The sequence below is a fragment of the Betta splendens genome, chromosome 5, assembly GCF_900634795.4.
Source record: "Betta splendens chromosome 5, fBetSpl5.4, whole genome shotgun sequence".
NCBI classification, from domain to species: domain Eukaryota; kingdom Metazoa; phylum Chordata; class Actinopteri; order Anabantiformes; family Osphronemidae; genus Betta; species Betta splendens.
The window spans coordinates 766,834-793,717 of record NC_040885.2 but is presented as its reverse complement, the minus strand read 5'-3'; the positions used below and the strand labels follow the sequence as shown (position 1 = coordinate 793,717).

Genomic DNA, 26,884 nt, shown 5'->3' with positions numbered 1-26,884 from the left:
AGGCTTCCGGGCGATGAGCAGGGCGGCTTCACGGAAGTGACGCTCCTTGCTTACCGGGTCGGTCTCTGCCTCAGCGGAGTTCAGCCAGTGTGCAAACAGGAACAGGACTGGAGGGGTGCATTGGGCACGGATCCGTTGGAGAATGCTGTCCGGGATGCCTGCGATGGAGGTGGGTATGTCGTCTGCTGGGGCGAGAGTGCCCTCTGCTGGCGAAGGAGGCAGTCTGATTTCCGTGATCGAGTCTTCTGGAGCCTGGACAGGGGAAACCGGCTGTCGTCGACGCCGTCTGGGCCTCCGACGGCTAGCTGTGGGCTTCTCCACTGCCAGGGCTGAAGCAGGGGCTGGGGCCACGGTACGGGCGGAATTGGACTCGGGAACTATGGCGGTAACGTGGGCATGGACTGGGACCGGTGAGCTGGTGTCTGGAACGGGAGCTGGATCTGCCTGAGCGGCAACGGGGGAGTGAGTTTGACTCGACTGAGCAGCGACAGGAACGTGAGCTTGGCTCGACTGAGCAGCGACAGGAACGTGAGCTTGGCTCGACTGAGCAGCGACAGGAACGTGAGCTTGGCTCGACTGAGCAGCGACAGGAACGTGAGCTTGGCTCGACTGAGCAGCGACAGGAACGTGAGCTTGGCTCGACTGAGCAGCGACAGGAACGTGAGCTTGACTCGACGGAGCAGCGACAGGAGCGCTTTCCGGTGCAGCAGGAACAGCTGATGAGACGCTGGCGGGCGCCGCGCGCAGAGCGCGTGCCAAATCCCTCCGTACTGCCTGGAGCTTCTCAAAAAGCGTCTGCACTCCCGGGTAGTCAAGCCACCAAAATTCCTCCTCCAGGATAGCGATCGCCTGTTTTATTACGCGGAGCCGCGCCTTCAGACTGGGGGCTTCCGCGTAATTCCTCGCGAGCTCCCCGAAGCACCAGCGGAGGTCCTCCGGCAGCCTCGAGCAGGTAAACACCATCGCGACTCTGCGTTGTTCGAGTAAACAAAACAAAATCCCTTGCAGCCTTTAAACCGATGCAAGACGCCGGCTGGGTCCGAGTGTGGCCAGATTGTACTGTCACAGACTCAAGGTAGCGGACCCACACGCACAGCGGAGACAAGGCTCGGTGACAAAAAGGTTTAATGGTTCTCGTGGTCAGACAGGCAAAGGTCGGTACACGGCAATCCAGAAACTCAAGCAACGGTACAGACGAGGGCAAGGCAAAAGACACGGTCAAGACGGCAGACAGCAACTGGTACACGATAAACTTACAGGCTGAACGCTGGAGAGTTGTCACGGGTGAATGAGCAAACAATCTGGCAAGGTGCTGGGCTTAGAGGTGGTGCTTAAATACCAGGTGAACTAATAGCAGATGAAGTGCAGGTGTGGATAATGCGGACCGGTACTGACAGGGAACAGCTGTGATGTGACGTAGCAGTAAGTCCCTTCAACATAAAAGCGGATCTAGAACCAGGACGTGACAACTAAACAGGAAGTATTACAAAATAAAACAGGAAACAAGAAACAAAACCCAGATCGTGACAGAGAGCTGCAGTAACATGAAAGGGTATCGCTGCTGCTGCTGCTGCAGGTAATGGAGGCTGTGTCTCTTCGCTTCCTTCTTCCCTCGCGTATGAAAGAAAAGAAGACGTCACGGCTGGAAACGGAAGCTACAGCTTTAATGACCACATTTAATTTGGGAGAGCTTTTTATTATATATCCACTTAGGCCCCATAGGTAACAGGTGGAGTGTAGGAAAGTATTCTCCTTTAATGTGTGGAGTGTTTGTGCCCCTGGTAGTCCACGCTGTGTGTGTGTGTGTGTGTGTGTGTGTGTGTGTGTGTGTGTGTGTGTGTGTGTGTGTGTGTGTGTGTGAGCGTATGGATGATAAACAGGTGAAAGCAGTGGGCTTTCATAGACCTCTGTTCCACCTGTTAGTCCGCTGCCGGAGCTCCTTCCCAGCACGGAACAAGCGGTGTCACTGACCCCCATCATCGGCTGACGGCCTCCTGAGATCCCTCACGCACGCTCCCCGTCAGTCGACCCCGTCCAATCACGCCGCATTAGCCCCCCCACCAGAGAAAACACAAGGCTGGTTCACACGAGGACCTCTGGAGCCCGTGGCTCGTTCAAACCGCGAGGTCAGGCGACGGGTGGGAAGTGACTCCGCGCTCACGCGGGCCTGAGTGACTGGTGCTTCGCGAAGACAGTGATAAAGAGAGGAACTCACCTCGTACGTTGTTCATCCTAAAACGTAGTTTTCATACATTATGCTACAAAGCTGCCTCTGTAAGTCCTGTTCTGACTGCTCTGGCTTCTCAGATCCTGAATTCGGGAACTGTGTAAACTCTGTACTTGAGATCACACTTTAACTTGTGATTTTGGGAGCACAGAGCTGTGTAATAAACACACAGTGACTATCCTATCCTGACCTATGTGAAATGAGAGACTCAATCATTATGTTTGATTACTGTGTTTGATGCATTGCTTGCTGTAATTAGTGTTTTTAGTTGCTTTATAATCTGCATGCTTTGCATTTGCCTAGTATTCATTATATTATTTATGTCACTTCATTAAAAGGAACCACATCTCTTCCTCATTCATCCAGTTACCGCTCTGCTATTCCTGCAAGTGACCAGTAGACGGTGCTTTTCCCATTCAAATGACTCCCAGCCGGTCACAAACACACCGTCTGGTTCAGTTCAGACCCATTTTCACAAACAACAAAAAGCAGATTTGTTGTTTAACCTTTCTGATGAGTTTTTAGATGGGAACAATCATTCGATAATGATAAAACCGGGCAACCATAGCGATGATGATTGGCTTTGTAATGAAAGTTAGGATGAATAAGGGATCGAGAAAGTTCGCGAAAACACTGCTTTGACACGTTGCTTTTGTTTGTAGATCTTTAAACCTATATATAGTTTGAAAGAGGAACGATTGGAACTGATGAGAGGCTAATAAACTCCAAATAATTACTGAATACGCAAATCCTCTAATGATCTATCCTGTCTTTACAATCACACACACACACACACACACACACACACACACACACACACACACACACACACACACACACACACACACACACACACACACACACACACAAATCAGCACCTCCATCGCACGGCGTTACGACGTTACGACGTTACGACGTTACGACGTTACGACGTTCTCTAATTTCCTATTCAGATCTCACCTCCCGGGTCTCGGCGCCGCTCGCTTCCAGATCCAGTGCTCAGCAGCTCTTATCTCATGAGTCACGCTTGACCCCCGAGTTCACGGCTACAAAAGATCTCATCTCAGCCAACAATGTCTTACACGCAGCGCCGTGCACGCGCGCTCCTCTCACCTTCTTAGTCGTGTGCACTGATGGAAGGAGACAAAACCCCTCTCAGTCGCCAGCCGTAGAGAAGCCATAGTGTAAATGGAGTTACATTATTAATGCGGCCTGTAAGAGGAGTAGCAGCTCCCATTACCAGCATCGTGGCCCATTACTGTGAGACCGGCTTTTTCAACTCAATGATACTTGTCACATATTTTCTTCCATGATCATTTTTCAGCAGCCGTGAAGCCGACTTCATATTGTTTTGTTTTTCTAAGGTGTGTGTGATTGCATTGTTAATACTGTAAATACCACGGCGAGGGTCTAAATTAGAATGGGAATGAAATGATAATAGACAATAAATATTAAAGAGGCGAATGTGTTTTCTTGGGAGCAACGTTCCGGCTGCACGTGCACCTGCACAGATTTTCCCATTTGGATACAAGCTTCCTTGTGTGTCCGCTGTTTTGTTTCACTGCAGCCACAGTCAGTATTAATAAGGTGTTTTGGTCTTTTTTACATCTCACTTGGGCTGCTGCCAAGGTTAGTTAAGCTCACAGGTTAGTTAGAAATGTGTTGGCTGGAGTCTGGGCTTGTGCGTCCTGAATCCAAAACAAATTTATGCTTGTATTGATTATTGTTTATGCAGAAAGTAAAAAAAATGCTCATACTTAAACTAATGTCATTATCATTCCAGTATAAAAACCTGTTTTCACAGTTTTTCCATTAATAATATGTGAGCATTAGCATCAAACTGTAAAGGTGTGATGTAAGTGAAGGTCCTCATTACGAGGGATGAGCAGGTGAATTGGTTTAACATTTAACAACGTGTTTTGCGCAGCAACTACACATTGGACATTCAGAAAACACGCTTGTCCTGAAGTAAACCGACAAAGTAGAAACCTTCATATATAGTATTTTGTGGATGTGTGTGTATTTGTTTTGCTCTGGGTTCCAGATAACAAGAGCTTGAAATCTTCCCACAGACACCGTCATTAAAGAGTGTTTGGCAGCGCGGAGAAAAACAGAGAGCTCCGAGATCTGATGAAAACAGTGGATGAGTGGATTCAGTTCGGTGTGTGACACGGTCACAGACAAACTGTGTTTTATTACTGGGAAAAGAAATCCAGTTTAGTGTCTCAGCGCACGGCAACCTGCTGTTTTACTGTAATATATGCTTGATAATGTCACGCTTTTGTCTTTCTCTTTCATGGTGCGTGTGTGTGTGTGTGTGTATGTGTGCGTGTGTTTACCGTACGTAATCATCTTTCGGATCGTTTTTCCCCGGCGCCTTCCGCCTGTGTTCTCTCGTCATGCTTAGCTCGCTGCGCGGCCATGGCCGCGTGAGCCGGGGCAACACAGATACAGTGTGTTAGTAAATCATTGCAGAAAGAGATGGATGCCTCTCTCCAGCGACGTCTGCACTCCAGGATCACTGAACGGAACAGTTACAATGCCTGAGGGTGCCGGTGCTCCTTGGGTCCAGCCCAACTTGTCACGCGTGCGTGTGTGTGTGTGTGTGTGTGTGTGTGTGTGTCCTTGAAGGACATTATATTCTCTTTAAATAGTGAGGACTTCAGAATCAGTGCATGTGCTAGAGCGCATCTACTGTAAACACTGCACGTATGTAAATGCACACATGATTAGGATGCACACACACACACACACACACACACACACACACACACACACACACACACACACACACACACACACACACACACACACACACACACACACGTGAAGCTGAGTGGGTTCAGGTGGTGCCTTTGTAAAGTATTAATGGGGAAACACTCTAACAGCAAACGCCTGAGTGCACATATTGCATTTGTGTGCTGTGCTTCACATCAAGCAGGCCACGACTGATACAACAGGACACTGAATATTTTAATGGGAACCAAAGGCTCATCAATGATCCTTTATCATGTGACTAGAATGACTTCAGATAAAAGAGTTGGAGGTGAACGGAATCTCTTTGATCTTGGTGACGTTTTCAGGTTGATGACATGAAATATGATCTGCCTCAGTGCGTTAAAACAAGAACTGTACAGTGAACATTTGCCTCGTGTTCATTTTAGGTCTGATTCCTTCAGATGAGGATGCGCTGAGCTACATTTAGTGTCTGCACGAGGGTTGTGCTTGTTAAATGCCACCAGATGTGGAACTGGAGCCGAGGTGTTAATGGGGCAGTGAAAAGGCGTCCGAGGAAAGAATGTGTGGAGCAACTGAACACGCGGGGTCTTATTTAGTCTGAAGGAGTGAACGTGAGGAGGAGAGAAGCTGCAGTTTCTGCTTTGTCCACTTGATGTCACAAACATTACAATGACAACGTTGGTTGACACGAGCAGAAGCTGTGCAGGGATCTATGCACACACACACACACACACACACACACACACACACACACACACACACACACACACACACACACACACACACACACACACACACACACACACACACACACACACACACACACACACACACACACACACACACACACTCAGATTGACGTGTTTTGATCAGCGGGAGCACAGACAGACCTGTGAGCAGCCTCGTGGCGTGGAACCTCTGCAGACCTTATTTAGAGAACCCCAGGGACCAGACGAGAACCTGGGGAACAACATCGCCTCAGTCCCTCTTGTTGCCTAATCACCTGCACCCTGAGCAAAGCGCCGTCTAGACGCTGCCCTCAGCCGATCTCGTGCCGAAAGTTTGGGTGAGAAGTTGAAAGGGACCCGATCGGAGCTTGGATTCTGTTGTAATGAGCTCACAGTGTTCGTGTGCAGTAGACCTTTTTAATTAGCATATGCACCTTGAACGACTTTAAATGAAGACTTCCGATTAGCAATTAGACCACTGTAGGTAAGCTCAGAGCTACTCCTCGGACTTTAAATCTCGCCCGTTTCAGAAACGTAGCAACACATCTGCTTGTTTAATCTAAAGAGAGGAGAGAATTCATAAAGCTGCCGCTCTCAGAATCCACTAAGCTAATAAGTATTTTCTGCTCATCGAATCTTGGCCTGTGATAATAATCAAAGTGCTCATTATTGTAAGCTGTTAAACGTCAGTCTGTACAGTGAATACAAAGATGGAGCCAGCAGCTACGCTCGTTCCTGGTCTAGGATAATGACTGGAAGCGGCTACAGTGTAGCTGTTACAGTGAATGGTCAGGAAGCAGCCTGTCGCACACTGATCCCCGATCATTGTCCGCTTCTGTTTTGGTTTTGGCACAGATTAAACCGAGATGAGGCGACAAACTGTGCCGGGCTAATTGCTGCGCTCCAGCGCTGCCTGTTGTGCTTTGGATCAAGGCGAGCTGGCTGGTTGGTGGCAACTTTGTATTCACAGCATCATAATCTCTGAGGTGATATTCATTTTTCCATCTAACTTCGGGCAAAAGAGTCACATCAGCACATTTTCCCGAGATGTTAAACTATTCCTCCACGAGGAAGCGTGAAATTCAGAACTGTACTTTTATTGTTGCGCAGCAACAACAACAGGAACACATTTAAATGCCACTTACAGAGAAGCTGTGGATAGAGATGTTCTCAGAGGTGATGTTCTCACCATCAGCTGCTTCACACACACTTGTCTCGTTGTCATCCATGACCTTCCTTATCTCATGCGATCAAACACTCTGCATCGCAGGTCATGTACTGACTCCTGTTCATTTCCTGACCTGACACTGGGCCCGTGCGTCCCCACCCTTCGCGTGCAGCGTGAGATAAGCTGCAGGGAACGCTGGCTCCGTAATAGCACTCGCAGGCCGTGCCCATTAGCTCTAAATAACACTCTCGCAGTGCAAAGCACCGTCGCCGACACCATAATGGCCACATTAACGAGCATTACACAGCCATTGGTTTTTAGAAGCGCTTTCTGCCACTGAGCTCATGCATCATAACAGTGTGTTCAACATAACGCCCCGTCTGGGCTGCCAGAGTTTTTTGTGGTGACTTAGCAACTTGGCATTAACTTGCTTCTCCGTATACATCTTCTCCGTCCCTGTTGTTCCATTTGTGCCGCCTATTTTCCACCCGGCTTCAGTTCGTTACTCTACTTCCCTCTGTGTTCTCTTTGTTTAATCTGCTCTTTTCTCCGTCGGACTCGGTGATAGTCAGCCTCAAATGGCCTCTTTCCTTCCCACACCCTTCTTCCTCTGCCTCTCTCAATTCCCCTTGCTGCTCCTTTCCTCACTACAAAGATGTTTTCTCAGTGAACGCCTATTATTTAGCCAGGTCTCCCTCCCTCCCTCCTCCTCCTCAGTCTCAGTTGTTTTCTTCTTACATGATGCTTGAGAGGATTTGTCCATGTTCTTTTGCATTATGCAGTTGAAAGTCCATTTCCCTGCCAATGCCACCCCATCTCCTTTCTTTGTTGGCGACAATAGTCACCAGAGATCAAGATTTCCCTCCAAACACCATCAATCGGGGGAATTTAATGAAGTTGGAGAAATGTGCACACTCTTTTATCCTGCTCTGCATCCACATGTGAGACAGAAAGATGGATGGATGAGTCTGAGGAAAGGGAATTGGGTTATTTTCAGCTGTTTAGCAGCCCTCTGTCTAGACTGTGGATCAGCTGAGCTGGAAATTTGAGTGTCAGCTGGTAAGACAAAGATCAATATCTGGCTTGGTCTAATCTTTGCATTTCATTTTACATAGATGCATATTTGTTAACATTAAGGGACAATTAGACAAATGTATTAAGTCATTTGCAAAATCCTTTCTCCTACCAGGGCCCTTTTTCATATTTAGTTGCTTTGAGTGAAAAAGGCATTTAATTTTGGCACAAATTATAAAATAGATCGTAAACATTAACGTCTCTTGTCTCAGATACACAAGCACAGATTGTCTTAATTGGGAGCAATTTATCAACACAATCCTGTTTGTGCTCTTTGTATCAAAGAACAGGAAGAATACTCACTGGCCCACCACAGTCCCTACAGTAGCTGTGACTTGTGCTTGTCTGATTACACCAGAAATAAATTACAAAAAGACAGGATATGCCGCGATTTCGTCTTAATTGCCTCGAACACCTGCACAGATGTAAGAATGTAGGCACATTTGTTTGTGGAGTAGTAATAATGTGGTGTTTGCTTCAAAACTCAGTAGCATTAAAGCTTGGCCACGTCCGCTTGGCTGAATCCAACACTTTTATTAGTTGTTGCCATCTGCATGCAATAAAGAAATCTTATGTATCAGTATCCTCCCCTGTTCTTTCTATTTATTTTTTTTCCCTGGCAGCTGCTAGAACTTCTCATTCCTCACACGGGTTTAAGATCCCATGTTGAGGGATTACTTTAATCTGATTAAAATGAAAAATGGTAACAACTATACATTTAAACTGCTATGGAAAGGTAATCACATTACAGATGAAAAACTGTAAGTTTGAACAGTACTGCCATATTTATTACAAGCCGTCCCAGCTGCTGATCCTGTAGGTAAATAGTATCAGCACCATGGACAGCGCTTGCATCGTTTATATAGTTAATTGTTGCTAAACTCTTTTTCTGACCAAATGAAGTAAGTACAGTGTGAACTCGTTAACCTGCAGTCTTCATTCTCCCCATGTCTTTATTTGTTCCCACAGCCTCCATCGTAGCTCAGAAATGGTGGTGTCAGATGCAGCCGTGTATGGATGGAGAGGAGTGTAAGGTCCTGCCTGACCTGACTGGTTGGTCCTGCAGCACTGGCAACAAAGTCAAAACCACCAAGGTGAGAACAATAGCTAAGTGTCTGTACTTGTGTACTTGTGACTTTTGTGTCTTTGTGGACACTCGTGTTATAGTCCTTGCTAGAAGTTTAAAAAAAATGAGATTTAGACAACTCACATTACTGTAGATTGTTCAGTGTAAAACACTATGTCCATCTTGACTAAGATGTGTGTATAACTGATAACTTTGAAACATCTCTCCAATTAGCATATTTTCTCACAAACAAACTTTTGAAGTCAACTAGATAAACATTTCTGTCCTTCAACCTGTAAATGATTATTTATAAATACTGTATAAATGAGGTAAACAACCTACTCTGGAGTATTTACTAAGCAAATCGAAGGTAAGCTTAGGAAGGAAGGTTGTTACTGTATGATGTTCAAGTCAGTCACAAATCAATGTTGTCAAATTTAAGCACTGATTTCAGTCATGAGTAAAAATCTGAAACTAAATTTGGAGGAAATCACCAGTCAAGATCCCCAGTGAGCCTTAATTGTTAATCTGTTGTAACTGTATCCCCTCAGGCAAAAAAAAATGGATGAAAATCGATGGAGACGAAGCCTCTGTACACTGTGTACTCCACACAACCTCCATGTAAACCGATGCTATTCAGATGAGATAAATTGATTTCAACGATGGCCCTTCATGGCCCTTTGTAAGCTGCTGGAGTGTGAAAGTTAATTTGCAGGACTGACAACTAGGCTGCGCGCATCTACGCGCCAGCGTGTGCGTCATGGGACGGAGCAGGTGCAGTTTATTTACAGGTGAAATATATAAAGAGAAACAGTTGTGAGGGACGCGGTGCAGGCGCCATAAGAGTAATTGCTCAGGAGACGGCATAACAGTACAACATCTGTCGCGTTCATTAGGATGCATTATGGCCGGGGCCTTCCACAGAGGCTTTACAATTAAGAGTCATAATTAAATCGGTGAGTGGGTTAGACTGAGGAGCTGAGGCGCCGCTGGCCTCAGACACAGGAGTGGAATTAATGACCCTGGGCCTAACACCAACTCTGGGACTGATAGGTGCAATTATCCTCATTCTGTTGCGCGCTACCACCTCTTGTTTGCTCCCTTTCTCCCCATCTTATCTCTCCCACTCATCTGACTGGCTGATCAGCTGAGAGGGAACCAGTGGCTCACTGCATCAGTGGACATTAATTGTGCATTTGCAAGGTGTTTTGGGAACAGGGAGTAGTTACTTAGAGACTTGGTGGCAGATGTCACTAAAGATAGTTGCGGCGAGGCATCCATTCCCTGGCAACTGCTCACATGGCCCCACTCTGTGTTTGTCTGTATCCTGCCTCTGTCTCGCTAACCCTGACCCTCCCTTCACCGTCTCAGCAACTTCACTGTGACAATCTGTAGCTGTCCATCACTTTTTACGCCCACAGTAGAGTGTAGGTGTGCTATGGAAGGATGCATAGGTCGCAACACAACAGTTTTATAACAAGGGACAATAAAGATGCTGCACCGTGTCCATATGGCAAAGCTTCTCTAGTGTGTTGCCAGATTGGCAAAAGAAGTGATTCTGTGCAGCACATATGAGCACGTATGTTCTTTAGCAAGTCACACGGGACAGGTTGTGTTGGTGGAAAACAACTCTTTACATTGCCAATTATATGCCTTCCACTTAGTGTCCAAGAGTAAACAAAACACTGCTGCTTGGACAGAAATCCAGCTTTAGCAGTTGAGACGCTGAGACGTTAGTCCCTGCAGTCGGGCAGTGAGCTCAGCCGCAAACAAAACACTTAAATCCAGCAGAAAAGGGACATTCGCCCAGAAATAGCATAGAAATAGTTCGATTTATAATATTCTCCTCTACAACCCTGATTGACTCTCAAACGAAAACATTGCATTCAGCAAGTGCGAGGCGAGACGTGGCGTCGCTCCGTGTAATTACATGTCTCCGTGACACTGATTCTCTTATCTGTGCTATTGTTTCTTTTTTAGGTCACACGATAGCAAGAGAGCCACGAGGAAACCTGAAACTCTCCATGTGGAAAAGATGGATGACTCACACATATTTACTGTACGACAGAGAAAAAATATCAAGGACAGGACCGCTGTCAGGCTATCCATCACCAAACAATGGGATAAAATGTACTCATCACAAACCATGTACACTTGGCTACATGGGGCCATACACACAGCGAACGCAGCACGCTGGTTGTTAGGGCCAATGGACTATAGCCGTGGACACGGAGGAAGCACGTGGACACACGGGGACTCCTGTTTTCCAGAAGCGGACAAAAAGTGGCTCGATCAGAAATAGTCGACCTTAACCATCCATTAAGCATTTCAAAGTATATATTTCAGCAAAGCATTTACAGATGAGCGTGAGCTGGGCTGGATCCCCGGATCAGCGATGGAGGCGCTAGCGGCTCGTAACTAGCAAGTAGCAAATTAGCATCCGGTTGCTCTCGTGGGACCAGTCACAACCGCGGCGACTGTCGTGCTGCAGTCATTCGGCAGTGTGATCGCAAAGACATATTAAAAATTAATGTAAGATATTTGCACTAGTCAGAACCATTGGAGAATGTTTCGTTTCCCTAGGTATCGCCCATGTTTTTTTGCTGTGGAAGTCACACGAGGCCCGAGGTGAGGTTTTGTAAAACGTCTGACCCTTGAAGTATCCAGTATATAGTTTTAATATTTCTAGGTAGCTATTGGTTAAAGATGGCTCTGATGACGGCGCAGCGCTTACGTGCAGCTTAGCTACAGTAGCAAAAGTGTGATTCATCTGTCCCATTTGGCGACCACACATTTCTACGCTCGGCCTTCAACACCTTTGATCTATTATATTCAGTGGGTGACATCTCATCTTCTGTTTAACTGTTTAAAGGAAGCCCATAAAACGTTCAAACAAGCACAATGAGTTGTCACTTCAAGGTTTTGTTCTTTTTGTGGTGATTTGTGTTCAGCTTCTGAGAAAACCAGTGCAAATGCAAGCGGAGGACATTTTAACTACCTGTGTTTGGAGGAACACTGGCTTTTTCATATGCATACTCACTCATTGATTGCCTCCAGAACTCCACCCCCCCAACATCAATGCTTCAGTGAGGCTTACTGAAATAATTGCCGCAGATAATGGCAGTTCAACATGTTTTTCCCTACAGGGCTCAGTCATTACTGCGCTGAGTACAATAGTGGAGCTCCACAAACAACCGTCTTAAATCTCTCAATTATTTCTGTCCACTCTCGCTCCCTCGCTCCCGTTTCCTTTGAATCTCCCTGTCCCTCTGTCTCCTTCTCCTCCTCCGTCACATGGCATCAAAAAGATGGCGCGGTTAAAGCAGTTTTCCCGCGCTCTTTCGCTCTCGCGATTTCCAAATCCATTTTTTTTTTCCCCCTCTCGTCGACACACATCCAAGTGCAAGTCTTTCTCAAGCTGTGCCTGTCTGCCTCTCTGATATGTGAATGTGTTGGGTCAGTGTGCCCAGGGGTTAGCCCGCAGGGGGCCGCTCCTCTTGCGAACGAGAGCCTCTGCTTTCAGACACGCTGCTTTGTGAGCTATGATAAATCTGCAGGAGCTGAGCTGCTGCCTCTCCAGCACCAGCGCTGAGCTCCGAGCCAGAGGGAGCTGGGGGACAGCCGGGCTACCGGTGGCAGGCGGCTCCATTCTCTCATTACTGAGAGGCCTGGATAACACTGGGCTTCTCGCGGGACCACTGACATGGAATATTTTTAGGCCTGTGGTGCAGCACTGCAGTTAGGCCAGTCACACCACGATGCCCTCTTTCCTCGAGCAGCGTCTCAGCCCCGATGTTCCACTTACCGTGCAGTGGGGATATAATGGCGTTCTGCAGCTGCGTTTGCAGAGGAGCCCAAAACACCTTTTCTGTCATCGCGTGGCAAACTTTGAACAACTTCTGCCCGACCACGCCTACATGTAGGCGCTGATTTGACAGCACTAGAATCATGAGCCTTCATTACAGCCAAAAGGAACATCTCTGGAGCTGTGCAGCAACTAACCATAGGAGGGATGTATTTGCCTTTGTACCTCCCCTCCCTCCCCTCCCTCTTCCAGGGGTTAGTGCTCTGTAAATGAGCCTGGCGCCTTGCTCCCTCTGTCCTACACGGGTCTCTGCAGCAGAATCAATATTTGAGGACAATTTGCGCTGCCCTGCTCCCTGGTGGCTGGGGTTTGATGCTGCAGCTCCACCTCCACTTCCAGCCTTACTTACAACTGCCGGGAACAGAGTCACAGTTCGTCTTAGGTCGTTGCTAGTCGGCGGAAAAAAAAGCGGCAAGGCGCATAGGTACATTTACATGTGGCCAGTCTGCAAAAAAGTGGCCACGCACACCTTTGACTTTGCCAATTTATGAGAAGGAAAAAGACTGAACTCAGCCTTAAGGTATCTTGGAGGGATTTTGCATTACCATATTGGCCTCTAATGAGATGTTACATAGAATGCAAATTTAGAAAGCACCTGCACCTATTTATGGTTTCATACGTTGTCTGTTTTCATGGTTAAAAACAGACAATGATCCTCATCACCAAATTTATTTAACATTATAAAGGAAACCTACTCACAGCCTCAATTGCGCTTTAAAAACACAGTAATCTTGTTATAAGTGGAATGTGATGTGTATAAAGTGTGTCGGTGGGGGTCTAACCTTCAGAACGTCCCACAGAGACCGGCTGCTTTCATCTCCATGGGTTAGCAACTGGTGATGCGCAGAGGCCACGGCCCATAGCAAATAAACAGCGTGGAGGAAATGAATGCAGTGGAACGTTCTAATGAGAGGGGGCTCACGGTTTGAGGGCCGAGGGAAGGCAGTGTAGCCATGAGTTGCCTAAAAGAAAAAGAGGCACTAAAGATGTACATCTATAGCGTGTGTGAGAGAGAGGGGGAGCTTGCGGAGGGTATTTTAAGAATGTCTCCGCTTATGTGCTCAGCCTGGGTGGCTCCCGAGAGGCCACTTGCATCGTCAAGCCAAACGCCTTCAATAGTCCATCGCTGCACTTGTGGGCAATTCACACAATCAGTACCTAGCGAGCGGGAAATAAAGGGATGAAACACTGTTGTCTTGGCTTATGCATCATCTTTTGTCAAGTCCAATTTGTATTAGCCCCCAGCCATATCCGGGAAATGTGGGTTCAGGATTCATGTTCAGTGAGAATGGTAATCTTCTGATGAAGTGAGGCTGTCAGAGGTAGAGAGATATGCGACAACTTCAGTAAGCTCTGGAAATGGAGCTTCGCTGTTTCATTCAAAAACAGGATCCAACTCCTGCTGTCCATAAATAGAAGTCATGGTGGACTGGTCACTAACGAACAAATCAACTTAAACCAAAACGGTTCCTTCAAAAGAACAAGACCTTACACTAATATCTGTGGCCGGTACCTACTCGAATGGAAGCCTCTCAAAGATGAAATTTTCAAACCGGAGTAATTGTAATTAGGCCTTTTATCATCACTCAACTCACTCAGGAGCATAAAACAGCCTGTGGCCTTCATTCAACATTTTGGTGCAGCGTGTTAGAATAGCGCAACATGGTCGCATGGTTTTAAAGGCTGGGTTGCCGTCAGGTGATGCTAATGGGATTTACGGCATTAGCTCCACTTTCTTACCCAGCGTAGAATATGTGACAAAACCACCTCACTGCCGTCTTTAAAATTCAGTGAAACCAAGCTATGAAAAAAGGGCCAAATCATGCGAAAGTGTATTCAATATTCATATTGTGGCAGGCCTGTGACGACCGATATTGACAGTGCGGCGAGCGGGGGGATTCATTAACGCCTTCCCCCTCGCCGCTTCCTCTTGCTGAGCTGTTCCTTGCTGCGTCGTCAAACTCACTTATCTCTCTGAAGCAATTAGCCACTGGAGGCTCCACTGACCTGAGCCTTTGTTAGACTATTGGGTTACATTAGCATGGCTGCAGCCTGGCAGACTTGGCGAGGCACGTGACGGTGCCAATGTGAGCCACGCTGATAAAGAGCTGTGCATGTGTGTGTGTGTGTGTGTGTGTGTGTGTGTGTGAGAGCCATTGTTTAGTACTCATGCACATAAACCGGTCACTACCTGGTACACAGCACCTACTGTAAAATGTGCTTTTGGTTCATGCCTGTGTTACTTTATGCGTGTGTGCGTGTCTAAACAGCCAATGTAAGCAATTCATATCTGTGTGCAAATTTAATTTCGTCTGCCTTTATGCTATGACACGCAGAAAATGCAAGAAGTCAGTGCACAGCACCTCAGATAACATACAGCGGAGCTATCGTCCTCCTGCAGTGCACATTTCAATACACAATGTAATCATTGTATTATGTGACACGCCGTGCCACACATGCAGTCGAACTGACGGATTTCATTTCAGCGTCAGATGAAGATTCCCCCCCCCCCCCCCCCCCCCCCCCCACACACACACACACACACTTGCAGTACAGAAGTGTCACTGCTGTACATATAATCACATGCACAGAGACCCCCGGTGTGCTGCTGGGCCTGTGGCACCCAGCTGGCGAATACACTATACGGAAACAGAGCTATTTAAAGCTCGCTCTTAATTAGATTCCATTGCATTTATGTCACTGTCGCAACATATTATTGTCCATGATGTAGGAAGCTGACTGACATGCAGAGTAAAGGACGGCTTCTCAAACCCAGTCTTGGAGCCACGCTCCTCTGACTCTAACCGCCTGATCCAGGCATTCAGGGATGTGTGTTTACACCAATGACAACGACAGACAGTATGTACTGTATGCATTACTCATAATTAATCATCTAAATGCGCTCCTTGTTCCTTAGTTACCAAATTAATGGTTTGTTTCCCCAGGAAATGGCTCCTGTCTGCTACGTTGGGAGGAGTAGCCGCATCCTCATAAATTTTCCTGACAGGTGAGGTACGGTGAGAGTGAAGGGACAGAATAAGGGAGGATCGAACACACAGAAACCATTAGTTCGACTGCTGTAGCTCAAAAGCTCAACAGGAGCTGTAAGACCCCCAGTGACCCTTGCAAGTTCCACCATGTTGTGGTGTTGTAGAATAATTATCAGTCAAATCCCTGCCCCATGCGTTTGCAAAGCGCTTGTCTAAAAAGCAAAATTCTTTCACATTACCATTTTGTAGACGCTGAACAAGGCAGATAATCCCTGCACATGCTAAATGGTTGTCGTTTATTGTTTTTATTTCACATTAGAACCATAAAGTGGCACAGTTGATACTTCTAACCGTAATGTTTTACATTTCTATTTAAACCTGGCTCTTGAATTTCACACAAATTGTGTTCATTTGCAAATGTGCCAACTGACGGTAGGTCTTTTTTCCCCAGTCTGCCTGACTCCACATTAAAGCGTTTTAGGGCCGGCCCAGTGGAAATGACAATTTACTACTGCAGTGAAACTCGAGTGCCTTGTTTTCAGATCATAAAACCTGTGAAAGTGGGTTTTCCAACTTCTCTGCCTTTGCCATCTCAGTTTTTCTGTTGTGGAGTTGCTATGTGTTTATCCCTAACTTAACCTAACCCCAAAGCAAAGCCAATTCAAATGAGCTGAAAAGCGTTTTTGATGAAACTCCTGGCTTCTGTTTCACAAATCTACGGTACAGTGAGTCAAACTGACACTTCCACAGGAAAAGTGCTTGATAGTTAAAGTCTCCTGTTAAGAAACCCACAAGTAGATCTGAAAGCAAAGACATTTATCTTTGAAGTCCTCGAGATATGATGGAATTGAATTAAGTGCAGATAGTGGTGCGTTACACATAATGTGGTGAGAAGCTGCACTCGTGTTTCCCGCGTGTCAGCTCTTCTCGCGGCGCTGGAGGCCCCATGTTCAGACACACATTCGCGAGCGTGGCTGCACATCTGCTGGGACTGGCAGCCAGATGCCGAACCCTCGGCCAGACCTCAGCCCAGACGACACGCTCCACAGGCGGTCGCTGGCATCTACCTCGCCCCGCGCTCTGCCCCGTTCGCCCCCCGAGCACGGCCTGACAGATGCCCCGTCAGCTCAGATGTGAGCGGCGCGGGGGCGGCGAGGAGCGGCAGCACCGTGCTAAATCACTGTGTAATCACCGCGTGCGCTTGGAAGGTGATGGGGGCTCAGCGGGCACGCAAACATTTACAATTGGCCAGCTAGTCCTTGTAAACAGGAGTGGTTATACAAAAGAGGCAGGTTGAATAATTGATAGCATGTAAGAGGATCTGGCTTTGGGGGATTTTGGAGCATTGATTCGTGCTGAGAGGAAGTGAACAAGGGGAGAAAGGCTTTCCTACGCGCTCACCTTTATGAATGTTTTTCTCTTTCCTTTAGCCTTTCCATCACCCAGGCCTGGTGCTTCTACAGTATGTGTAGCATTTCCTCTCTGCCTGCGCTCCATTACAGTTTCTCTTTTTGTTCCTCTTTTGTAATGATTCTCTGTGTGAAATGAAGGGTAAGCCATCATTCCAAAAGATGAGAGCAGCACAGGCAGAGAATGGGAAAAGCAGGTGGCTGTAGAAGGAAGGAAGGAAGGAAGGAAGGAAGGAAGGAAGGAAGGAAGGAAGGAAGGAAGGAAGGAAGGAAGGAAGGAAGGAAGGAAGGAAGGAAAAGGGGCAAAGAAGGAAAAAGGAAACAAGGGAAGGAAGGAAAAAAGATAAGAAGGAAGGAAGGAACAAAGGAAGGAACAAAGGAAAGTAGAAACAACAATGGAAGGAAAGAAGGATGGAAGGAAAAGGGAAAGGAAGGAAGGAAGGAAGGAAGGAAGGAAGGAAGGAAGGAAGAAGGAAGGAAGGAAGGAAGGAAGGAAGGAAGGAAGGAAGGAAGGAAGGAAGGAATTAGAAAAAAGGGAGGAAGAAAAGAAGAAATGAAGGACAGAAGAAAGGAAAGAAGGAAGGAAGTACGGAAGGAAGGAAGTGAAACAGACATGAAGGAAGAAAACATCATGCCTCTGGCACAAAATGTCAGAGAACAACTAAATATAAATGTGTGTGTGTGATTTCCCATCTTACCTGAACGAAAATCATTAATAATCCTCTCTGTCACACACACACACACACACACACACACACACACACACACACCATCAATATTGTGGTAACCCTTTCATCCCACCAGCTGTGGGGCTCATAAAGTCAGCTGATATGAATAAATTCACCAGCCTGGTTTTGAGCTCTGCTCTTAGTCTTAGACAGCACACACACACACACACACACACACACACACACACACACACACACACACACACACACACACTGAGAGCACACACTGTTTCCAGCCTCCTTTGACTTGAACACTTCACATTCGCGTCATGTCCGCAGACGAAGAAACACGCTTATCTGCGGTTGTTTCACTTGAGCTGCGCTTCGCAGACGAAGGAGAAAAAGCATTGAAGTATTATTCTCGTCATCAAACGGACGAGATGAGGCATCGATGTGACATTTCTCAGCGCCGGCCACTGAAAGTGCTGCTGCATTGTTGTTGTCGTAGTGATGGGCACTTGCTTGATTCAGATGCAAATTTCCCTTTGAAAAATCTTGTGCAGCCGTATCATTAGGTACTTTGACTACACGCTTCCTGTTTTTATCAGAACCATCAAATGTTGTACTGGAGTGTTTTACAATACGACAACAGGACAATTTCTACATCAAAGTCGCACACATTCACATTCTACACGCACACACACAACAGAATGCAGTCGCTGGCTGAGCTGAACTCCTCGTCCCACCTTCCTGAAACACTTTGCGCTTCGCCGTCATGGAAAAGCGGAGGGTTTTCCTCATTTTGCCAAGTCCCTTTGGTTCCTTAAAGAGCTCATGTGTCATGAATCCAATAGAAGATACTTTGTCTTTCTCCAGGATTTTCTTTATCTTTGCCTCAGACGAAGCCCCTTTCTTGTGCAGGAAGTAGCCGAGAACAGTGGGTGGCTTCTCCCAGACAGGAGACATGTGTTGGTTTGGCACTGGGTGGGTGGGTTACATCATCCGCATAGCTGTCCGCCTCACGGCCATGCGCTCCTCTCCGCTGACACAAAGACAATGCGCTAAGACCATCATCAGAGGAAATTAGCTCAGCACTGTTGAAAGCGCCCGCTTCTCACAATAGCCAGTGGCCAGGCTAAATCATTAGCCTGTCACTTCGATGGGGTTGGGTCCAATTATTCTCTCAATCTGCCTCCAAACCAAATTGCATTATTGCAATTATATCCATTGCATGACATATTGTCGCAGTGAGGGTGTATGAGTTACGGAGAGGGAAAGGCGATGAAGGGGGAAATAATTTGGTGGCATTATGAAGCACTGGGGGGGTGTCTTACTGTTTGCTGGCTAGCTTGTTAAAAGGCCTTATTGATTATGTGTTCTGCTGTAATGGACATTTGTGTTTACCATATAAACGTCTCTATCAAGCACCCGTCCTCTTACAGCGCTCCCCTCATTGATTAAGCCGTTTCCCCGTCAGATTCGGGCGGAGGCCACTCGCCGCAGACTCCATCTCTGCGCTTCTACCGCCGGCCTTTTTTCCTTTCACGCACTCCATCAGCGCGCCGCCCGCTGTCACAACACTCAGCTCCGGCTGTCACTTTTAATCAGGACGCGGCACCGCTGATCGCCGCGCATCAGGCCGCTACCTCCGCTCCTCACCTTGACGAGGTCCGAGGTGTGATACAGCAGGTCCCGTCAAACGCGGCACCTGCTGAAACAGCGGAGTCCAGGACAGGACCGGCGGCGTTGCCTCCGGGACGTGAGCGCGTCAGGCTGACGTGTTCGGCAGTTACTCTGACTCACTTCACACTGCCTCACACCGGTCTCCAGCCTGATGTGCATATTTCCTCTTAACCAAAGAGGACAGGAAGTCTGATGGGCCACAGTACATAACAAATGCAACAACACTTTTGTAGTTCAATGAAGGTTTTTTGTCTTTTTTTACCACTGTGTGTGTGTGTGTGTGTGTGTGTGTGTGTGTGTGTGTGTGTGTGTGTGTGTGTGTGTGTGTGTCTCGACCCAAATGTAATTAGACTTGGTAATGACGTGGCCCGTGTACAGCTCGAGCCCTGGGCAAACGATAAACACACTTGACGTGTGTACAGTGCACTGCACTTACGCGAGAGTGGAACGAGCGCCGTGTCAGTTACGGGTCCGGCGGTAATGTATCATCCAGTCACACGCTGGACTTTCGCGAGCCGGGACCCGTGTCCTCAGAGACGCTTCAGACCGACCTCCGCTTTGACAGCGGCGCTAATTGCACGGAAATTATGCAAACAGCACAAAACCTCCAATTGAGCGAGGAAACGTTTTCTAAACGACACAGTTGTAGCAGATGTGTTTCGCAGCTGTTTCATTCAGCTATGATGGCTATAGAAAAATATTCTTATGAAAACATTGTGTAATAAGGCCGCAAAACATAAAACTCATGATAATTTAATGTGTAAATGAATATAATTACTATTATCTTCCAAGGTCCTTTTGTTAAGCTGAATTAGTTCTCTCCAGTCAGTCGCACTGTGGTTCCGTTGCCAAAGCTCTTTAAGTTGTTGTTGTAGAAATTGTGTGTCCCTTTGTCGCGCACAATTGTCCCAGTGCAGGTGTAGCAATAGAGCCTCCATTTAAGGCTGGCACTAAGCCAGGGGCTTCTATATAATAGAGAAAGCCGTGCTATGCTATCGACAGACCTGTCCACCTGCTCTCCCTTCTTCAGGGTCATCGTGGAACCACTTACTGTAGCAGATGTCCACAATGACGTCCTCCTCGTAGCAGCTCACGGACGGAAATCTTGAAATGCGTGTTTTGTCTTATCAAGCCACTCGTCGCGTGTGCGTCAACGTATGCATTTACATATATGGAGCTAGGAGTACATGCGTAGTGTGTCCTTGTGTGTGCGTGTGTGTGTGTGTGTGTGTGACCCGGGCCCCTCGGGAGCAGGCGGTGGGACGGGCAGGGCTTTGTATGTGGCCATATGACAGCACTGGGGCAGAGTTGGGCCGGTTGGTTCCGCCCCATCTGTGGCCCTTCTGCTGCTCCGCTGTGCGACCTTTGACTGTCTTTACGTGTTACATGACAAGGATACTGTACCTGAGCCACGGCCCCGCACGACTGCTGGCGCCGCACAAACAGGTTCACTTTGTTGCAGAAATGTTCACGCAGGGGCTCCTGGATCACACCTCTGTCGGCCACACGACTGCAGGACTCAAGGAGGCTGCGCATGTGTGGGTAAAACCGAGAGAGGGTTTTGTAAAAAAGCTTTCATTCTCACTTGACACTGTGCTAATGAGAGAGAGAAAAAAGCGTCACTTCACAGCACTAATTTGGGTGTAATATCCCAAAGTCAGCCAATCCACAGAGGAGAGGAGAAAGAGAAAGTTAAGCATCTGCTTCATTTCCCTAACTGGCCATAGCCAGACTCATTAACAAGAACTATAGTCATCCAGAGAGGCTCCATCAAAGCTAGTGTCCTCATGGAAACATGCACGCTCACAGTCACGGATGAGGAGCGCGTGGCGTCATCTCCAGTTGAGAAGTCGCACAATCTGACTCAGGATCTCGGAGGAGAATCGTGCGATGACAGCAGATTAACTTTTGGGGCCGACGTTCCTGACACGGAGGATGACGTGTGTTTCCAGCGGGTCCGAACCGCCTTCATTAACCTCTGTCACAGCGTCAGCGAGCCGCAAGGCCGACCCAAACAAAGCCCGGATACCTGGCCAGAACCGCGGGACGGCCCGCGCACGCCGGCAGCTGAGCCCAAAGCACAGTGGAAGCTGAGAGAACGGAGGGTGTTTGAGTCAACAGAGGCAAAGGCTACAGTTGAAAGGGTTAGTGAGAATCAACAGAATCAATTAGGTTTGGATGTGGTGAGCCTCATAAAATCCATCGGTGACAGCCTAATTACAGAGGAACAATGGGCTGATAATTATATCTGTAATAATTTATACACTTATCCAAACAAAAACAATGTTACTTGTACAATCATTAGTTAATAGCTTATTACTGAGCTGATTCAATCTGCATTTGTGTAATGAGAAACTAAATAGGTAGAGAGCTCTGGCCCAATAATGCGAACCATTACATTACACCTACAGATCCGACCTCATTAGACCTCATTTATATATATAACTCTATATACATGCTATTTTATTTATCTTTATGCGGAGATTAAAATAATATTAATAAACTCACCACTCTAGGTTATAATACATTTTCCACAATAACACAGTATATTTATCACACACATTTAAAAGTTAACAACTCTCATGAGCAACAAGTTTTTTTTTTCCCATTAATTATTTACTTTCTCTCCTCCTGGACATAAATATATCTATTTCATTTTTGTAATACTTTCTTTTACCCAGTGACATTTAGACGGAAACTGTTCAGTGTTAGGTCACATTTTATGGCTTGGAGCCTCTCGCAGAACAAAAGAATCCTTCATGCACTATTTCTAATATGACCATATTGTATGATTCATACCACAGCACTGCATAATTTCAATTTTTCTATAATTTATACCCGTGAGAGGAGGGTCCTTTTAATTGATTGTTTTATAGTTGGCACATAGTGTGCAGGAAACTCTGGGCCATGATCAAGGGAGCTATAACTGCTCATTAGATAGTGTAATAGCACCAGATGTCCACAGGGAAAGTCATAAACCATCTCCTCATTATTGCTGCTACACACCTTTGCTTCTGCGAGGTGGTGCAGTCCACAGCTGCGTGGAGGCGCCGGGTCCCGAGAGATCAGACTGTCGGCCCCTGTCCTCAGCTTCGCTGACAGATGTCAGCGTGTGAACGACTGTCCTTGGGTAAACCTCCAGTGGGTTCAGGGGATGCAGCATGTACAGTATATGATGTAATCTGCAGGAAATAGAGTCCGTTCAGGATTTATATGTCTCACCATAGGAATCCTGATATAATTGTGAACATTCCTTTCACAAACACCACAACTAAGTGGTGTCTTCAGAAAGTATAAAAAATAAAAAAACTCCACTCCACCACAACAGTGTTGGAAGGATTATAGGAAGGAAAAGGGTGCAAATACCATAAACCATATCATCTGAAGCTGAAGAAAGATAACTAAATATAGATGCTGAGAGGAGGATAAGATGGCCTTGATGAATCTGCTGCGAGGGGCCTCTGGAACGTCTTCCCTGTCCTTTGATCTGCCTGCTACACACTTCTTCAAACAAGAACACTTGTCAAGTTTATTTCAATCAGAGTTATTGTGTTATGTATGTTCTTATCACAGACTGTCACTGGGCACGAGGAAAAAAAAAAAATGACTGCCGCTTCACAGGCACAAGAGAAAGGCTGAAAACACCACGGGTCTGACAGCGGAATAGGACTCCACTACAAGCCCAAAAACACGGACTGTGGAAGAGCACAACAAAGCAACACAAGGGAAGTATAAGAGAGAGGATCTGTAACAGGCTGTGTGTTAGATCAGACGAGCACAAACAGGATAACAGCACGACATCCTCCTGAGCAGCATCACCAGGTACTGCCATCCCCAACCTGGCAGCAGACAGAACTTCTGTATCTGTACAAAAGGAGCTTCACCTGCGCCCACAGCCAAGAATCAGCCCTGGTGTCCAACACCTGGGAGCCAGGACAGGCAGTCATGCTCAAAGCCTCCACACACTGCAGACAGTCCATCAATAAGACGCTTATCGTCAAAAGAGTTCACACCGGTGCTTTCCCTGTGAGTTACGGCGTCTCTAATGCCCGAGGAGGCAGGAAATAAGCAAATACAGGCCAATGCAAACTCCATGTTGGCCCCTCCCAGGCCTGTGTTAGGTTTCCGAGCTCCTGGCTGCAATAAGGCGAGCAGACAGCCGTTATTTCTGTTGACGCCTCAGCGTCTGCCTGTAGATCCAGCGCCTCGGAGCATTACTCAGATTGGACCGTGCGCCTGCCAGTCCGTCCGTCCCTCCCTCCCTCCGACCGTCCGTCTGGCAGACAGGTGTATTGACTTTCACTCACAGGACATATCTCACAGTTTGCTGAGGGTAAATGTTAGGAGCTATGACTATGCTTGACTGATGCCGTGGATCTCCCTCAGACCAAAGTAAATATTCCTCTCAGGAGCAACGCTGGCCGGGCAGCTACCGGCTGTTAGAGGGGCATTCACATCTCTATTACAACTGGCAGGGCACGACACGACTCAGCCAGACAGCCCGACTATTTACACCTGCTCACCGCTGCCTGCTGCATCTTCGACAGCGTGGCCCGCCGCACCCGTTTCTTGGGGAGACGCCGCGTACCGACTCGTAGTGTATATTATCATGTCTCGTCAATGCAGTTAATGGGGCCCATAATTATTTTTACAGCCTCGCTCTTACTTTTCACAGCTGGTGACATCATTTCTAATTTGTCAAAACCGGCCCGCGTCGTCTGGGGCGGCCACGCGTTTATGGACCATTCAGCAGCTGGCACCGAGAGGGAGTCAGACGCAAGTCACCAGCAGAACCTTGCCGCTCCAGTGCTGGGTTTTCCAGGGGAAAGGCGAAGCCGCGAGAAGCTCTGGCTTTGTGAGGCTACGGCACCGAAGCGTGCAATAACATTTTTCTTAGCGGCTTAAGTGCCAAAATATGCAAAGACACTTGTAGACACAGTTTTACGACCGAGTGGACGAGGCAACGATAAATTACAGCAAAGCATCGCACGCCCGGGCGCTCGGCTGCGTGTCGCGTCGTTGTGTTCCCACAATAACTTAGAGCAGACTGATGGGAATAACTGTAATAAAATAGTTATATGCACTTTTTTTCTTTCATTGAAAGAAACTTGCATATGTTTTATTGACGTTATGCTGTTTTCCGTCTACAGTCAGTGAACGCAACTATTGTAAAATCAGACACTTAATGTTCTATCGTGAAGTTAAAGCTGATGAAAAGCTATATTAAGGCTAAAGGCGATGGAGTATGAACAATCCATCTCTCAGTGCCTATAGAATCTTTTTCTTTGCTTGTAAATATAACTTTGATGGAGGCTCCGATTCACAGAAGGCTTTGGTTCAACCTTCAGAGCCGTTCTTTCTATAAACTCCTATCAATATGCAATTGCAACACACTAGCGTGTCTCAGCACATAAAGTGGACTATACAATAAAAGCAGAGTATATGATCTGGCTGAGGAGCTGGGCCTGCTGTGCACAACGCTCCCTGCTTATGACATGATAATTAGCGGCGCCGGAGCTCGTTTGGAGCACTGAGTGTCAAGTCGCCGGGTTCTGCTGGGGCTCGTTTCTGAGGGCCGCCGGCTACTTCTCATTCCGCGGCTGCTCTGGCTTCGGTCCTCGGAGGCTTGCGTCGCCATGTGCACACTCCCGGGTCAGGCCGTGACCCTGTCAAGCCTGCCCACCTGGGGGATTAAACAGAGAGGAGGACTAGTTGTTTGGAAACAATGGGAGTGCAGCGGAGGCCCCCGGGAGGGAGTGAATTAATGTGTCCGTGTGCATGTGCATTTATCTGCAGACACAGGAGTGCTTCGGCTGCAGTCGAGCCCATGCGTGCGCACAGAGGCTATCGCCTGCGTTCTGTGTGATATTTACGTGCATTCGTGCACCTGCAGTTGCCCCCGGACGTGCAGGTGACAGACATAAACAGGGTTCTCTACCTACCCGTCCAGAATGATGTCATTCCCAACATGATTGACACATCAAAGCCTCATGATACGGAGAAACGGAGTTCAGGCCTCAAATTGAAAACCATACTGCATGCTAATGTAAAGAATAATGATGCACATGTTTCTATGACCTACCTACACGTGCTGTAGCTGCTGCCTCACTGACGATTCATCTGAGCAGTGACTTACATACTGTTTGCTTGCTTCCGCTGAACTTTCGTTCTGCACCCCCTGCAGAGAGCAGAAGGTGAACTGTGTCACATTACGATGACAGCATAGCAATGGACCCGGCCCGGGCCTCCTTTATAAAATCTTAAACTCAACTCTTGTGAATGCTCTATGATTCGTGACCTCTTCAGCCATTGGGGCAGGATCCTCGTGTCCCTGAGAGAGGACACGCGGGTCCTGGAGGCACCTCCCGTCCTCCGGTCCGGCGCCGCTGCGATTAACAGTCCGCCCTCGTCTTTTCCCCTTTCACTGCTTCGATCTGTCACATGCTTGTGCTTCTGTAGTTTGCTTTTAATGCTTCTCTACAACAGAGTGTTTTGGTCAAGACGTGCCGCTTTGTAACTGTGGAAATTCCAATTATTAAGTGATAACAGTGGCATACAGTAACATCAGAGGCAGTGATTAAATTCCAGTCACTCCTCCTGTCAGTGACTTTGTCACAAAGCTATCTATCCAAAGACTCCTTTAATCTGATCGCTTTATGTGGATCACAAGTGGATTTTCGTTTCTCTCTGAGCGACCTACTATTCATGTTTTATTAATGTCATATGCTGTTGAGTTTGGCTCTCCTAACTGACTTACCAAGTCATCCCTTTCCTTGTCACAAATCAAATTAGCCCAGGCTGTGATTAATCATCAGGCGGAGCACCCAGTGAAAGGGGGCTGACACCTTATTAATTTCCTTAATTACATCTTGTATTAGGTTTCAGAATCATCCCATCTAATTATGTCCCCTTTGACTCCCGACTCTTTCAACCTGGCTACACAAATTATTTGTGCAACCATGGGTATTTAAATGGATTTCATTTAATGTAGGTGGCTGTGATTAATGCAAGAAAGACAGCGAGAGGTTCAGGTGGAAGGTTTCCTTTCAGCTGTTACACAACAGACAAGCAGCAATAGGCTTGAAAGTTGCGTTACACACATTATTGCCGTGCTATTGTCTGAGTTAGTATCAGCAGAATTACTTATAACTGTGGCCTTGTATCTTCAAGTTTTAGTTCATGGGGTTAAAGTAAAGAAAACGAATACAAAAATGCTAAAAATGCTCTAGTGGTTGAGTAGACTGTTACAGCGTTAATGTGTAGAAAT

General features: G+C 47.1%; 1 protein-coding gene across 1 annotated transcript in view; it reads left to right on the top strand.

Moving 5' to 3' along the window:
* tafa4b (TAFA chemokine like family member 4b) overlaps positions 1 to 14,057 on the top strand; it is a 33,358-nt gene extending 19,301 nt beyond the window's left edge. The window contains exons 5-6 of the mRNA XM_029151939.3: positions 8,906 to 9,030; positions 10,983 to 14,057. Coding sequence (XP_029007772.1) covers positions 8,906 to 9,030; positions 10,983 to 10,994 — 137 coding nt within the window. The 3' untranslated portion in view covers positions 10,995 to 14,057. The remainder of the gene's footprint in view (positions 1 to 8,905; positions 9,031 to 10,982) is intronic.
* The last annotated feature ends 12,827 nt before the right edge of the window (positions 14,058 to 26,884 follow it).